The 16,777-nt window shown below is 41.4% G+C and overlaps 1 protein-coding gene across 1 annotated transcript; it reads right to left on the minus strand.

The window, feature by feature from the left end:
- Positions 1–1,905: 1,905 nt before the first annotated feature.
- LOC115200343 (microprocessor complex subunit DGCR8) lies at positions 1,906–12,633 on the minus strand. The gene is made up of 14 exons (XM_029763324.1): positions 12,505–12,633; positions 11,002–12,010; positions 10,355–10,529; positions 9,947–10,089; positions 9,344–9,701; positions 8,909–9,106; positions 8,612–8,713; positions 8,352–8,450; positions 8,131–8,213; positions 7,874–7,974; positions 7,672–7,778; positions 7,260–7,387; positions 3,779–3,892; positions 1,906–2,741 (listed from the first exon to the last, which is right to left on the minus strand). Exons 2-14 carry the CDS (start codon positions 11,692–11,694, stop codon positions 2,658–2,660), a joined length of 2,385 nt encoding a protein of 794 aa, XP_029619184.1. The 5' UTR covers positions 11,695–12,010; positions 12,505–12,633; the 3' UTR covers positions 1,906–2,657.
- Between the last annotated feature and the right edge of the window lie 4,144 nt (positions 12,634–16,777).

Consider the following 16,777-nt stretch of genomic DNA (forward strand, 5'->3'; position numbering starts at 1 on the left):
TGAATTTCACTGAAAGTCAGCTATCCCAAGTCGCAGTTACATCATTTTCTAGGCAGCAATATCTAGCAAATAACTTCAAGTGTAAAAAGCATTTTCACACACACTTGGTAAGACAGAACACACAGGGGGAAGCACATTCGTAAAGCAATCTACTCTAACACAGCAGCCTTGTGCCCATATACAATGAAGTGTTAAGGTGCAGTAGACATTCAGGAAAAGCCACACAAACCAAATACTTCACACAATGAATGCACAGCAATTTATATTTTGTTCTAGCAGGTATTGCATCTTTTTTTCCTTTCATGTATTGTGTGCAGCAACCTACAGTATTCTATAAAAATGCATAAGACTACGCTTTGGTTCACACTGCTCCTTTAGCTATCAGATTTAATAATAATGACATGATCATATTTTGTTAAGAGGTAAAGTGTACCAACTTCATTTCCGTAGGTTGCCTTTTGAGGAGAGGATCGCAGTTCCACATTCTACATATCAATGCTTAAATGTGATTGATCAGTTGTCACAATGATTGCAAACAAACGTACACAAAACCTTAAACAATTCTTATTTAAAATCCATATATGCTAAAGGAAATTCTTTCAAAATATCAATATTACGGTCTTGTCATACTATTACAAACACTAATACGCTAAACAAATGCTGTATCAAGTAAGAGAGGCTTGGTCTATCCATTTCCCTTTAAGGGGGACCTGGGCCCTGTGAGTGCTCTGGGACCTGGGCCCTACATGAAATGGGTGAACTAAGGCAACAGGTAGCCAATTGTTTTCCTATCTGTTTATGGGTCCTTAAAGGGAAAATCCAAAGTCATTTGGTATTTTCTTTTCATTAGTCCACTGTTGTTAAAGTCCTTTAATGTTTTGCAGGTTAGCAGTCAAGTTAAGATATTGGACTTTTAAGAAGCAAAGTGCCACTGGCCACATAATCATGATGCAAAATGTCTATCACAGCAGCTGAACTGTACCAAATAGTAAGATGGTCTGCATGTTGTATTGTTTTGCTTTAAATAGAGTCAAAAAATAATTAAGCGGCTAACACCTAAACACAGAAACCCCCAAAAAATAGGTCTTCTTAAATATTTAACTACCTTGTATATCTCCTCAATGACTACAGTACTCCAAGCCCTGGCGCTTGTGTTCTGTCTGCAGTGCTAACATGGCAACAGGATCTTAGCTAGACGGATCAGCCTTGTTGTCAGCTGTCCATTGATATGTTTCATCCTGTGTTTCCAAAACAAAAAGGCAATTCATTTCATTAGTCCCGCCTAATAGGTCTCAAGATGAACGTCCGTTCCCTAATCAATTCAAAATGCATTTCTCGTACTAAAGACCATGAGCATGTAACAACTATATGACTGGGGCCTCCTGAGTGGCACAGTGGTCTAAGATCCTGGTTTGAGTCCAGGCTCTGTCGCAGTGGTCTAAGGCACTGCATTGCAGTTGCTAGCGTTGCCACTAGAGATCCTGATTTGAATCCAGGCTCTTGTCGCAGCCGGCCGCGACCGGGAGACCCATGGGGCGGCGCACAATTGGCCCTGCGTCGTCTGGGTTATGGGAGGGTTTGGCCGACAAGGATGTTCTTGTCCCATCGCGCTCTAGCGACTCCTGTGGCGGGCCGGGCGCATGCACTCTGACACTGCGTTTCCTCCGACACATTGGTGCGGCTGGCTTCCGGGTTAATCGGGCATTGTGTCAAGAAGCATGTTTCGGAGGACGCATGGCTCTCGACCTTCACCTCTCCTGAGTCCGTATGGTAGTTGCAGCGATGAGACAAGACTATAACTACCAATAGGATCCCACGAAATTGGGTAGAAAAAAGGTTAAAAGTAAGAAAATAACAAAAAATAAATAAATCCCAAAACCAAGTACATGACTGGACAGCAAACGATGCATTTCAATATATAACTTTTTTCTTAACAGGTTCACAAGCAAATGAAAACGTAAGTTGGCCTTTCTTTAGCCGAAGCATACTCAAATCACCATCCAAATTATACACGACATCAATTATCAATAATTTCCAATGACAACAGCATATAAATTAGTTTCCCATAGCGTACCTGTATAGCAAAAGCAGAAAGAGCAAACTAATCCGTGATAATAGGCAATGCTTTAAGCATACAAGGAAACCTGTTAGAAATGTTCAGTCTCTGTAAAGTAGCAGGTACGTTAGGTTATATTTGGAGAGTATTATAAATTCAATCAATGCAATTTAAATGGAGGGGTGAGGGGTCTAGTGGTTGTCAGCAGTTATTACTACACACAGTAAACAGGCTGACAATTTCTTGTGGTTCATAGATGCATGTCAAGTCATGTCAACCGATCTGTCTGCAACTCTTATGGTTCAATTTATAGAAGTGCCACTGTGTAGAGATTGCATCTAGAGGTAGATGGTGTTAACTCTACTGTCTGTTAGTGCATTTGTCCTATTCCTACCCTATCCACTAACAACGGAGTAAAATAATAAACAGCTTGGAGACACAGAAGAAGATGACCACCGCTATACTAGAAATGTCCAGTTGTATTGCCATTTTACAATGATGCATAATTGGATGATAGATTGGTGGAGTCGCTTTTAAAATCAGACAGTGACTATGGCTACCATTGGTCAGTGCCATGTTAGATTGGTTGCAGTGATGGTTCCTAGACGTCAACAGTGCAGAGGGGCTGACTACCAGGCTGGGCTGACTCCATTATGGTCATCTTGGGCTTCTTCCTGGTTTCCTCCTGAACACAACATAAAAACACATCAGGGTTGTATTCATTAGGGCACACAGTAGCATAATGTTTTGCACCAGAAAACAAAAAACAAGCATTTCTTATTGGACAAGTGCAGGTAGTTCCTCACTGTTTCAGTCAGTTTCCTAATGTTTGGTGCCTAATGAATAAACCCCAGAAAATGTCAGAATAGTTTGAACTGCTGCACCAACCTGTGAGAAACTTACCCGGGGAAAAAATTATTCAAGATCATAATCCAGGGTACATTTACAACCAAACATGACTTACCAAATCTCCTTAGTGTCTTTGAAATATAAGATACGGATGGAGTAACTATAGGAACAATTAGGAACATGACAGTGCAGAGACATGGCAAATAGAGCAAAGGCCAGGAGATATTTGGGGCGACTATGCTACTCCAAATATCACAATATAATAGTTTTGCGCCGGTAATGGCTAGATAATTCCAGACTGTGCCATTTGTGCTTATTTACAATATTATAGTCGCATTATCATTAAATAATCTTATGGCAAATAAATAAGGCTAAGTTAATTTAGACTTGATATTCAACATATTGATACGATAAAACTGCAGTTTTGATTTGTAAAGTTCAAATAGAGTATAGCCTGGCACATCACGATATATCGTCAATGTCAAATATCACGATATTGGATTTAATCATATATCGGCACAATCCTACTAGGTTCCACTATGTCCAACACTGGAGTCCGTGCAGCTTAGACAGCCTGACAGGGTTCGAGTGAAAGGTAGAACCCTCTAAAACAGGGCTCTCCAACCCTGTTCCTGGAGAGCTACCATCCTGTAGGTTTTTGCTCCAACCCTAATCTATCACACCAGATTCTACTTGATAAGCGGAATCAGGTTAGTTACAACTGGGGTAATAGTCAACAGCTACAGGAGGGTAGCTCTCCAGGAACAGGGTCGCAGAGCTCTGCTCTAGAGAGAAACTCCCTGACCAGGCCAAACGCAGAGGTTAACACCAGAGACCCAAGATCTAGTTGGAGCTCCTACAGGTAACCCTTACCCTCTCCTTAGCCAGTTTCCTCATCTCCTCTTGCAGTTTGTTCAGGATGTGAAGATTTGGCCTGTTCTTTTTGGCATACTGCTGAAGTTCAATCACACTCTTGTCTGAATTTTCCTGCAGAGAACATAAAAAAAACATCAATAGAAATGAGAGATACACATCTGGTTAAAAGAGGAGCAGCATATGCCATTGAAACAAGTAGCCTTTTCTCTCATGTCCTATTGGTTTTCAAATCAACTTTCTTTCATTGTCCAGTAGCCAAAGGAACAATCCTAGTCATATTAGCAACCCAGGCTACTTATTGCATATTTAGATATCCCCTCTTTCTAAATTTCTAACAGATATTTTAGTCTCTGTCAAATGAAATCACACAACGGTGTTTTCCCGCTAATTGCATTATGGAACTAACATTTGTGGGTAGCCTACTGCCTTGTGTGCATTGCTGCGCTTAGAACGTGGAGAAATAACAGTTTATCAACATTTTAAGCTAAAGCTTCTGATCTGTTACATGAGCCTCTTTGATTTTGAATGTTTTTTTATGTAGCCTAGGCCTATTGGTTGTATGAATTTGGGATCTATAGTCCCACAACTGTCCCAGAGTCTGTTTAGGCTATTTCTTTCTCCACAAGCTGACCAATAGAATAGGTCAACTTTTCGAATATGGGGGTTAGTAGATTGACGTAGGCTAGTGATTTTGCTGTTCGTTGGCCTTTGAGTACATCTTGTTGCTTGAGGAAAAGTTTCAAGTTTGGGGAAGCTAATTTTCACCATAAAAATGCCCCTTCCATGCATCCTTATTTGCAGACTGATGTAAGATAGCCTACCATTCATAATGTGATGATTAGATTGGAGTCATAATTTAGGCTAATAATACAACTCAATCACTGTTCGCAAAAAAGACCGTTGACCGTTTAGTCATATCACAGTTTACCTATTTGCTTATGGTTTTGCCTACACCAAGTGACTTGATTTTTAAATTATATGAACAAAAAAATATTCAATTTTATTTGGAAAGGCAAGCCAGATAAAATTAAAAGGGCCTATTTATATAACGAATATGAATTTGGAGGGCAGAAATTAAATATTAAAGCATTAGACCCCTCACTAAAGGCATCAGTCATAGCAAAGTTATACTTAAATCCAAACTGGTTTTCTAGTAAATTGGTACAAATGTCTCATCCTATGTTCAAGAAGGGCCTTTTTCCATTTATTCAGATTACACCTGCCCACTTTCGGTTGTTTGAAAAGGAAATAATCTCCAAAATATCTTAATTTTTTTAAACAAGCCTTAGAAAGTTGGTTGCAATTTCAGTTTAATCCACCTGAAAAGACAGAACAAATAATACAACAAATATTGTGGTTAAATTCAAATATAGTAAGTGATAAAAAAAACTATTTTTCGAAGAAATGTAAAAAAAAAAAAAAAGGTATAATGTTAGTGAATTATATTATAAATAGGACTGGTGGAGTGATGTCACACATGCAGCTAACACAAACATATGGAAATGTCTGCTCTACCCAAAATTACAACCAATTAATTGCAGCATTACCACAAAAATGGAAGAGGCAAGTAGAAGGGGAAAAAAGTAAGGAACTTGTATGTCGGCCCTGTATTAAAGAACATAAATGGTTAAAGAAAAGTGTGATAAATGAAATTGGTATACGTTTTTATTTAAGGACCAAAAAACTGACAGCTGTGTCATATAAATTGCAAAATAGTTGTGAAGAGATTTCCGATGTACCCATTCCATGGCACATAGTTTATGAATTGATACGCAAAACAACACCGGATTCAAAACTTCAAATTTTTCAATTTAAATTACTATACAAAATTCTTGCAACCAAAACAATGTTATATATATGGGGGATACAATCGTCCCAGCTCTACAGATTCTGCTGTGAGGAGGCAGAGTCATTAGATCATTTATTTTGGTATTGTCCATATGTAGCTCGTTTTTTGGTCACAGGCCCAGGAATGGCTGAAGAATTGCAACATTTGCCTAGAACTAACACTGCAGATAGCAATACTGGGTGATTTGAATAGCCATAGTCAATCAATCGATAATATAATAATTATTTTAGCAAAATGTTTTATTTTTAATCTGTAAAAGCTATGAGAATATAAAGGTTCAATTGTTTTGTGAAGCATCACAGCACAGTTGAAAAATATATGGCAAATAGAAATCCGAAATGGATGATGTTGAGAGATAGATGGGAGGGGTTGAATGGAGCTGAAGGGTGGGACTAATAAGATAAACAATGTAAATGTACATATGGGGTCTGTAAAATGTATATAGGTTCAGAACTTTTGTGAAATAGCACAGTTAAAAATAGAAATCAAACTGGATGGACATCAGAAATAGAGGAAGGACTAAAAACAAACAAAATATAACTATTGTAAAATAGACTGTCTGTAAAATGTGTATAAGATGAATAAATTGAAGATAAAAGCTGAAGTGTTTATAAGTTTACTTGGGGGATCGGTGGTAGGGTTTGCAGGGAATAATAATAAAGGTATATTCTTTAAAAAAGTATGTATGTCTATATAGGTATGTGCATGCATGCGTGTATGGATATATATATTTACCCAAAAAATATATGGGGGATTGGAAATGATGCAGACAATTACATTGATGGAAGCAATATTCTTTCCGCAATATTAAGCTGATCCACCCCCAAAGGAAAAAAAAGAAAAAAGAAAAAAAAAGACCGTAGTGGCTATAACACAGGAAAATGTTGGCCTTCCATAAACACATTCTACTACATTTTATATGACTGGAGACATTAGCAAAATCTTTTTTAATACGACAAAAATTACAGGTTAGTCTACTCTAGGCCTATGAAAAGGGGAGACGAATTCAATATGATGTCCATCTAACCTTGAGGAAGAAATTATTGTCCAAAAACAAACAAAAGTGGCACTAACCCAATGATAAAGACAGTGAATATGCACACTCACCAGCGATATGGCCGATGTTCTCCGCTGGTGCTAATTAAGTTAAAGAATTCTGATAAATAAAAGACAGATTGGAGTGTCCTTTCATTGTCTTCTATTTACAGAAATAACCATTTTGCTTTCCAAACAGTTTTTCCATGAGTGTATTTTTAAATATTACAATATGCTTGGCTGGGTCTCTCTGTTTTTCACTGACAGTCGCAACTCAACAATCATCTGTTTGGTATTTGCTGCGTGCTCTGCCTAAATTGCGGGCCCTTCCGACTGTAGGCTATCCAATATAAAACAATCCACAGCAAAAAAAAAAAAAAGCTAATGATCCGCTGGCCAAACCATGCTTTCTGGTGTAGTAGCCGATTTTGAATTATTTTATTTATTTGTGTATAGACAGGAGTAAACTATTTTGGCTATATAATTTTGGCAATTTAATAAAATGTACTTCGTCCGGTAAATTAAAATGCTGCTGGTCAAATGGATGGCGCCACATTTTCCTAACAGAAACCCCAGGGTACAGGTAGTATTTACCTTTTTTACCATCTTATTGCTCTCTCTGCCGTACATGCGGAGCAGTGACCCCCAGTTCTTCACGTGAGGGTGCAGCATCTGTAGGATCTTCTGAGACGCCAGCTGCTTCCCCACACGTTTATTTTTGCCTGAAAAATAAAACAAAACATTGATTACTCCCATTTGTAATGCTAACACATTTACACGACAGAGCGGCTTTGAGCAGGACAAATCAGACCAATAATCCTGTATATACAAAGGCACAAACAAAGTGTCCAGTGTAAAGGTTGGCTAAATTCTCTATACATGGCTCTGACAAAAAACAGAGCACTTGTAATGCTGCTTTTACACTACATTAACACAGAGTGGCATGGAGCATGTTAGGTCTGGGACTTGCTGTGGTGATTAGAGGGTCAGTGTGGGGGTAACATACACCATCCGCGCACGGTGTGCTTTCCACACGTCATCACATATTCACTCTTCTGGTTCTTTCCTGGGATCACCTCAAACTTGATGCTGGTGTCACCCATTCCATGGTTTCTGCAGGGCACAAGATATGGTTGAAATTCAAGGTTAATAGATTAATCAGATCAAGGAATTTCAAGTATTCTTACACCTCATGTCATGAGTCTTACCTCTTAAGGCACTCGTGTAGAATCTGATATGGCGAGAGTAAGCCTGCTTTATTGGTCAGTTCGTACACCCTTGAATCTTCAATACTGATATGATTAAAATACTGCAGGAAACAAAAACGCATGAATGGACATTAGTATTCATCCAGCTTACCAACCCGCTGGTAAAGTTCAATGTTATAAAAGAAACATGTTATCAGACCAAACACAGAAGCATGACATTGAATTAAACGGCTTTCCAATGATTGACAGGCCGATACCTCCAGTTCATCCCCTTCTACAAGCTTCTCCTCAGACGTCTGCTTCACAAAGTCAGGGATGAGAATCTCCAGTGTGGCTCGAGCTACAGGGAAATCAGTGAAACAACAAGCCAAATGGTCTGCTATTATGACTTAAACACATCTTATAGTTTCCAGACAGCCTTTGCTGCTGCTTCAGAAGATACAAATTAAAATAATGATGGGAGATAAGAGTACTGTACCAGCTTTATTCTTGGCAAGTTTTTTACTGCTTGCAGTTCCTGTGCCATATGTCACTCCCTCTATTATTACGGAGGCTCCAAAGGGTTCACTTGGGTTCTCTGGGGATATAGAAAAGACAGGATGCATTTGGTGTTAACTGCATAAAGGCCCTTTCTCCAGCCGGAGCTTTTGGCGATTTGTTTTGTTCGAAGAAAAGCACGTCACTTGTACAAGCTAGTGGAAATCAACATCATGAAGGGGGAAAAACAGAGGGACTTACCACATTCAAAAAAGTTGTAAACAGGTCGGACCTTTAAGACACGTTGCATATATTCATGTAGGATGCAAACTTCAGATTTCCCATTTGGGTTAATGACAAACTCTGAGAAAAAGAAAGAAGGAAAGAGTTGAGATTACCTCAGTACTGCTCACTGAAATAGTTATTAGACTATGAATGCATCCACAATGGCACCCTAATTCCTTATATAGTGTACTACTTTTGACCAGAGCCCTATAGGACCTGTGAATAAGATTCCAATTCAGATGTAGCCTGTGGTTGTTCTTATGCATCCGGTACCTTTCTTGGTGGGGGTATCTGATACAGACAGAGTGATGAGTTTCTGGTTGGCAGGCAGAATGGGTCTCTCTGACTCAGCCTGCTTCCTCTTGATGTCCCTGTTGAACTGCCTGCGCTCTGCCCAGGTACGGAACTTCTTCACGGTCACTTGTTCAAAGTCAAAGCACTTCTCCAGGTAGCTGCGGAACTCCTCCATTTCTGGCGGGGTGTCAATAAGGGAGGGGTATAGGTTATATTGTTGCTTTAATTAACATGTATAGATATTCTTCATATGATGTGTCCTATACATTTTTATTGCAAGAAGTCTAGAAAATGTCAAGACTCACGCCCACCAACACACTGTCATCCCCTATGTTTACAAGAAATTAAACATATCAGCCATGGCATTCAAAACTACTACCTGCTGGCAAGTCAATTGCGTGTGTTCACCCTTACCTATCGATTCATCTTTGCACACCTCCACCTTGGCCCTGACCTGTCCCAGAGCCCCCTGGGCCATCTCACAGGAGTGGGGCATCTTGCCATGCAGGACAGGGCACCCCTTTATGGTCCCCTCTGTGACCAGGCCTGTCTCTATCTCCACCTCTCCCTCCCCCAGGCCCACAGTGGTAGGGTCCTCCTGGGCAGTGGAGTCAGGCTCGTCTGGTCTCTCCACGGAGTCTGCCTCCTCTCCAGGCTTCACCGGAGACACTTCAGCGTTGGGCGTCACCTCTCCGTTCTGTTCCCTCTCCTCGTGATCCTTCATCTTCCTATAGTGCAGGCAGGGGATGCTACTGGTGGGAGGGTCGTGTTTCTGTACACAAGGGGCAAGAGAGGTTTGGTCATGGTTAGAAGCCAATTGTTACAGTTGTTTGAGAAGAGCAAAATATTCCTTTAGTTTGACCATTCCTTCCAAAACACAAATTATACACCAGTATAGAGTGTATAACAATGGGGTTCCTGGCATGTTACTAAACAAAAAAATAAATAAACAAAAAAAAGGTTTAAAATGTACAGCAGTAACAGGTTTCTATCTGTCTTATGTATTCTACGTCCTACCCTGATGCTCCCGGACCCCAGAAAGTAAGGTCTGGACCAGGTCACCACTCTGGTCTCTCTGTGCAGGTAGACTGGAATGCCAGAGTTATGGAATGTCATGATCCATCCGTCAGGTAGTGGCTCAGTGGGTGGACGCCCACGACCTAGGAAACACACACATCAATACACACAAACATCTGCAACCACACACACACACGCGAGATGCTACACATGAAACACATCTGCACCACATATACACACAATCTGAAACTAGACAGAGAAACTACTACACATCTCACACCATCAATGTCCTCTCACCAACATGTGCCACTCGGTATAAGGTATGATATGAACGCACAACATCAATATGTGCCAGGCTCAGATACACCGTTACACAACGCAGATCAGTGCCAGACATCGACCACTCACTCTTCAGGACTGTCTTAATTTTGGTCATCATGGGCTGAACACCTCCCTCCACATCCCTGTCGGATGCGTGATCACTGTCCCCTGCATACTCAACAGCCCCCTCTGCCAGGCGCATCTTTTTGGGCACGGGCATGCCCTCCTCCAGCAGAGCGTCTACATCATTGTCAAAGTCCTCCTGGAAAAGACATTCGTTGAGGGTGGGGGGAAGCCCTAACCGGTCATGACTCATGTTTTCCATTTAACTAGCGCTATGCCATCTTGTCAGCACGTTATGGTTAAGAGAGTACATTTGAACACACTTTTAGCATACCAACTATGTCAATTTCCAGTAGGAAAGATATGAAACTTCTGCTGCTTCCATCAAGAATCAAAAGGATGCACAAGCTGACATTTTGCTGGTGACATTGGAAAAGAATGTCAGAATGAATGGCTGACTATAAACCATTAACATTTTCATTGGTGAGACAAATCGTACTGGACTGGCATTGTAGCGCATCCTCCAATTGCTGGAACTGTGCTAGAAAATATTCAAGCCAGCACAGTACGGTTTGGGATAGCCCTTTAGTGTGAAACGTGCACAAAAGATCAGTGAGTGGGTGATGACGAGGCTCTGCAGAGGCAAAGACAGGGCCCCTTTGGTTACGTACCTCATAGGAGATATTTAGGTTCTCTTCGTCAGCATGATCCTGTTGAACTATGACCTCTGACCTGAACCCCCCCTGCTGCACATCCTCCGTGTCCAGGAAGTCCTGACTGAAGTCCTCCAGCTCATCTAGGACCGCAAACTCCACTTTGTTCTCCAGGTCTGCCTCCTCCCCTCTCCTCCCTGCACTGACACCGACCACCCCAAGCCCTGAGCTACCATCCACAGCCCCTGGCTCTGTATCAGCATCATAAAACTCACCATTAAGGCCCTCTGAGCTGGTCTCCCCTTCACCACCACCCTCCTGACCTATCCCTGTGTACAGCACCTTCCTATCTTTGCTCCTGCTGGTATCTACGACACTGACACTAATCTTAATGTCTCTGAGTAATTTGAGGTCTGGTAGGAACTTGGTGACAGGGGGTGCGTGGCGGGCTGTTCTAGGGCACAAGGTGCTAGGGTCGGCCTCATCTGACAGGTTATTAATGAAGGTTATGGAGCCCTTGGTTTGGAGGCCCTGGTCCCCTGCTGGGGTGTGTGTGTGTCCATCACCACCAGAGCTAACGTCCATTTCCTCTGCGTCACTGGACGTTTGCAGGGGGGGTGTTGGAGGCTGCGCTTTACCATTAAGGCCCTCCGAGTTCAAATCATCAGGTGGCTCCAACGGTAAGGGGGGTAATATGCCATCCATCTCCATGTTGACTGTGTCTTATGAATTACTAAATACAACTGCTCTATGGGTCACCCTGACTGTTTTGGCAACTATTTCTCATAAGCTTTCAGCTAAAAGGCATGCAGAAGCACATTGCACACAATATTTAGAAGAATAAAAAAATCCCTGTATTGACCATGTACCAGTGTTGAATATGCTAAGATGACTACATTGTTCTTTTCATTAATGTAGACAGTTTTTTAGAATCACTGTCTCAATTATTGGAAATCACAATGCATTCAGCTTATATTGCTCAGATCTAGGCACTATTCATCCTCCACTGGCGAATCCTCTGTCAGAGCTAGAAAAAGCAAGATAACACAGTCAATGACTGAAACCAAGAGAGCAACAGTAAGATGCAATGATTTTGACATACGTTACTGTATGCCTTGTAGAATGTAGCCGAGTGGCAACTATGCACATTATGAATCACTTTTAAGATGGATAACTAACACAGACAGATGTGTGTGAGTCTTTGCAATCCTTGCTTGATTGCCGAATGCTAACGTTAGCTTGCTGCCTGTGCAAGATAGTTAGCAAACTCGATTCACCCTGCAATGTCAAGTAATGCAGAAACTTTAGCTACTGGTTAGCAATATGGGGCGACTTCCAAACTCAACGACATGGAAATATGACAATTTGTATTGTCCTACGCACGAGCCTAGCTAGTAAACTTTAACTACCTGGCTAGCTTAGCTAAAACTTGAAGCTAAGCGATTTAGCTACACAATCAGGTGTCAAAATGACTCGACAAAACACTAACCACAGAAACAATGACCACATTTGATCACTCACCTATATTTTATTTACTCAATTTTATTTTCTTTGCTAGCTAATATAAATTATGTTATCCTTCTGACGAGGCCAGACAGATACCTTCCCCGTTCCGCCATCTTGCCGACTGCTTCGGAAGTTCCACCCCCAATACCGGCTTTTTTTAAGATTGAGCGCTCATGTGTCCATTCACCATTTAGTTCCAGATGAGCACACCAATCACCAACCGACAAAGGCAGACCTTTCACCAGGACGGAATACTGCCGGAATAAATAGACCAATCAAACATTAGAATAGATTTGAGTTGACAAATCAGAACCGTAGGAACAGTTGGGTTGAGAAGTGCAGTGGCCGCATACTGTCGATAGGTGGCAATCATCTTCAACAGTAACATTGTATGCAAAGTAGCTATCATTCATCAACATATATATTTTAGAATTGATGAGATCTTTGTTTTGATGGATAATCAATCCACTGATTAGATTACAACCCTGCTGTTTATAATCAGCATGAATACAATGTACAGACATAGCGATCATGTTTACTGAAGAACCAAAAGTGTCTGCGAGTTAAATCAGAATCAATGTACTACACTGAACCAAAATATAAATGCAACATAGTGTTGGTCCCATGTTTCATGAGCTGAAATAAAAGATCCCAGAAATTGTCCAAATGCACAAAAATTATATTTCTCTAAAATGTTGTGCACAAATTTCTTTACATCCCTGTTGGTGAGCATTTCTCCTTGCCAAGATAATCCATACACCTGACAGATGTGGCATATCTAAAAACTGATTAAATAGCATGATCATTACACAGGTGCACCTTGTGCTGGGGGCAATAAAAATACACTCTAAAATGTGCCGTTTTGTCACACAACACAATGCCACAGATGTCTCAAGTTTTCATTATGTAATTGGCATGCTGACTGCAGGAATTTCTACCAGAGCAGTTGCCAGATAATTGAATGTTCATTTCTCTACCATAAGCCACCTCCAACTTTGTTTAGAGAATTTGGCAGTACGTCCAACCGGCCTCACAACCAGAGACCACGAGTATGGCATCGTGTGGGCGAGCGGTTTGCTGATCTCAACATTGTAAACAGAGTGCCCCATGGTAGCGGTGGGATTATGGTATGGGCAGATATAAGCTACAATTGCATTTTATCGATGTCAATTTGAATGCACAAAAATACCGTGATGAGATCCTGAGGCCCATTGCAAGGCTCTTTTTTTTAAGGTACAGTGCCTTCGGAAAGTATTCAGACCCATTGACTTTTTCCAGATTTTGTTAGGTTACAGCCCTATTCTAAAATGTATTAAATTGTTTTTACACACATTATCCCATAATGACAGAGCAAAAACAGGTTCTTAGAAATGTTTGCTAATCTTTAAATAATACAAATGAAATATCATTTTTACATAAGTATTCAGACCCTTTACTCAGTACTTTATTGAAGCACCTTTGGCAGCGATTACAGCCTAGATTCCTCTTGGGTATGACGCCACAAGGTTGGCACACCTGTTTTGGGGAGTTTCTCCCATTCTTTTCTGCAGATCCTCTCAAGCTATGTCAGGTTGGATGGGGAGCGTTGCTGCACAGCTATTTTAAGCTTCTATCTCAAGGCCATCAGACTGTTAAACAGCCATCACTAGCACATTAGAGGCTGCTGCCTATAGGCATAGACTAGAAATCACTGGCCACTTCAAGGAACGGAACACTAGTCACTTTAATAATGCATTACTAATCTCATATGTATATACTGTATTCTATACTATTCTATGGTATTTTAGTCACTTAGTTTTTACATATCTTGCATTACTCATCTCATGTATATACTGTATTATATTCTACGGTATCTTAGTCACTTAATATTTACATATCTGGCATTTTTCATCTCATATGTATATACTGTTTTCTATACCATTCTACGGTATCTCATTCACTTAATGTTAACATATCTTGCATTACTCATCTCATATGAAAAAACTGTATTCTATACTATTCTACTGTATCTTAGTCCATTCCACTCCGACATCGCTTGTCCATATGTACAGTTGAAGTCGGAAGTTTAGATACACCTTAGCCAAAGACAGAATTCCCTGTCTTTGGTCAGTTAGGATCCCCACTTTATGTTGCTTCAATATATCCACATCATTTTCCTGTCTCATGATGCCATCTATTTTGTGAAGTGCACCAGTCCCTCCTGCAGCAAAGCACCCCCACAACATGATGCTGCCCCCCCCGTGCTTCACAGTTGGGATGGTGTTCTTCGGCTTGCAAGCCTCCCCCTTTTTCCTCCAAACATAATGATGGTCATTATGGCTAAACAGTTCTATTTTTTTCATCAGACCAGAGGACATTTCTCCAAAAAGTACGATCTTTGTCCCCATGAGCAGTTGCAAACTGTAATCTTGCTTTTTTATGGCGGTTTTGGAGCAGTGGCTTCTTCCTTGCTGAGCGGCCTTTCAGGTTATGTCGATATAGGACTCGTTTTATTATGGATATAGATACTTTTGTACCTGTTTTCTCCAGCATCTTCACAAGGTCCTTAGCTGTTGTTCTGGGATTGATTTGCACTTTCGCACCAAAGTACTTTCATCTCTAGGAGACAGGACGAGTCTCCTTCCTGAGCGGTATGACGGCTGCGTGGTCCCATGGTGTTTATACTTGCGTACTATTGTTTGTACAGATGAACGTGGTACCTTCAGGCGTTTGGAAATTGCTCCAAAGGATGAACCAGACTTGTGGAGGTCAACAAATTTTTTTCTGAGGTCTTGGCTGATTTCTTTTGATTTTCCCATGATGTCAAGCAAAGAGGCACTGAGTTTTAAGGTACACCTCCAACTGATTCAAATTATGTCAATTAGGCTATCAGAAGCTTCTAAAGCCATGACATAATTTTCTGGAATTTTCCAAGCTGTTTAAAGGCACAGTGAACTTAGTGTATGTAAACTTCTGACCCACTGGAATTGATACAGTGAATTATAAGTGAAATAATCTATCTATAAACAATTGTTGGAAAATGACTTGTGTCATGCACAAAGTAGATGTCCTAACCGACTTGCCAAACCTATAGTTTGTTAACAAGAAAATTGTGGTTGAAAAACGAGTTTTAATGACTCCAACCTAAGTGTATGTAAACTTACAACTTCAACTGTATATAGTCTTAATTCATTCCAACTTAGATTTGTGTGTATATGTTGTGTAATTTGTTAGACATTACTTGTTAGGCAAGGCGACCGGAAACAAACAGTGTAGCTATTCCCTCCGCAAGGCAATCAAACAAGTTAAGCGTCAGTATAGAGACAAAGTAGAGTCGCAATTCAACGGCTCAGACACGAGAGGAATGTGGCAGGGTCTACAGTCAATCACGGACTACAAAAAGAAAACCAGCCCCGTCGTGGATGCCGATGTCTTGCTCCCAGACAAACTAAACAACTTCTTCACTCGCTTTGAGGACAATACAGTGCCACCGACACCGCCTGCTACCAAAACCTGCGGACTCTCCTTCACCGCAGCCAACGTGAGTAAAAAATTTAAACGTTTTAACTCTCGCAAGGCTGCCGGCCCAGACGGCATCCCAAGCCGCGTCTTCAGAGCATGCACAGACCAGCTGGCTGGTGTGTTTACGGACATATTCAATCAATCCCTATCCCAGTCTGCTGTTCCCACATGCTTCAAGAGGGCCACCCTTGTTCCTGTCCCCAAGAAAGCTAAGGTAACTGAGCTAAACGACTATCGCCCCGTAGCACTCACTTCCATCATCATGAAGTGCTTTGAAAGATTAGTCAAGGATCATATCACCTCCACCCTACCTGACACCCTAGACCCACTCCAATTTGCTTACCGCCCCAATAGGTCCACAGACGACGCAATCGCAATCACACTGCCCTAACCCATCTGGAAAAGAGGAATACCTATGTAAGAAAGCTGTTCATCGACTACAGCTCAGCATTTAACACCATAGTACCCTCCAAACTCGTCATTAAGCTCGAGACCCTGGGTCTGCGCAACTGGGTCCTGGACTTTGACGGGCCGCCCCCAGGTGGTGAGGGTAGGAAACAACATCTCCACCCCGCTGATCCTCAACACTGGGGCCCCACAAGGGTGCGTTCTCAGCCCTCTCCTGTACTCCCTGTTCACCCATGACTGCATGGCCATGCACTCCTCCAACTCAATCATCAAGTTTGCAGACGACACCACAGTGGTAGGCTTGATTACCAACAACGACGAGACAGCCTATAGGGAGGAGGTGAGGGCCCTCGGAGTATGGTGTCAGGAAAACAACCTC

The sequence above is a fragment of the Salmo trutta genome, chromosome 9 (assembly GCF_901001165.1).
Source record: "Salmo trutta chromosome 9, fSalTru1.1, whole genome shotgun sequence".
Classification (NCBI taxonomy): Eukaryota; Metazoa; Chordata; class Actinopteri; order Salmoniformes; family Salmonidae; genus Salmo; species Salmo trutta.

Excerpts from the sequence above, each read along its gene's own strand:
- LOC115200343 (XM_029763324.1), bottom strand. The coding sequence starts at position 11,694 with ATGGAGATGGATGGCATATTACCCCCCTTACCGTTGGAGCCACCTGAT. Across the intron at positions 9,702-9,946 it reads TGGGGTCCGGGAGCATCAGG|AAACACGACCCTCCCACCAG; the intron begins GTAGGACGTAGA and ends CCTTGTGTACAG. Across the intron at positions 7,779-7,873 it reads CTACACGAGTGCCTTAAGAG|AAACCATGGAATGGGTGACA; the intron begins GTAAGACTCATG and ends TGTGCCCTGCAG.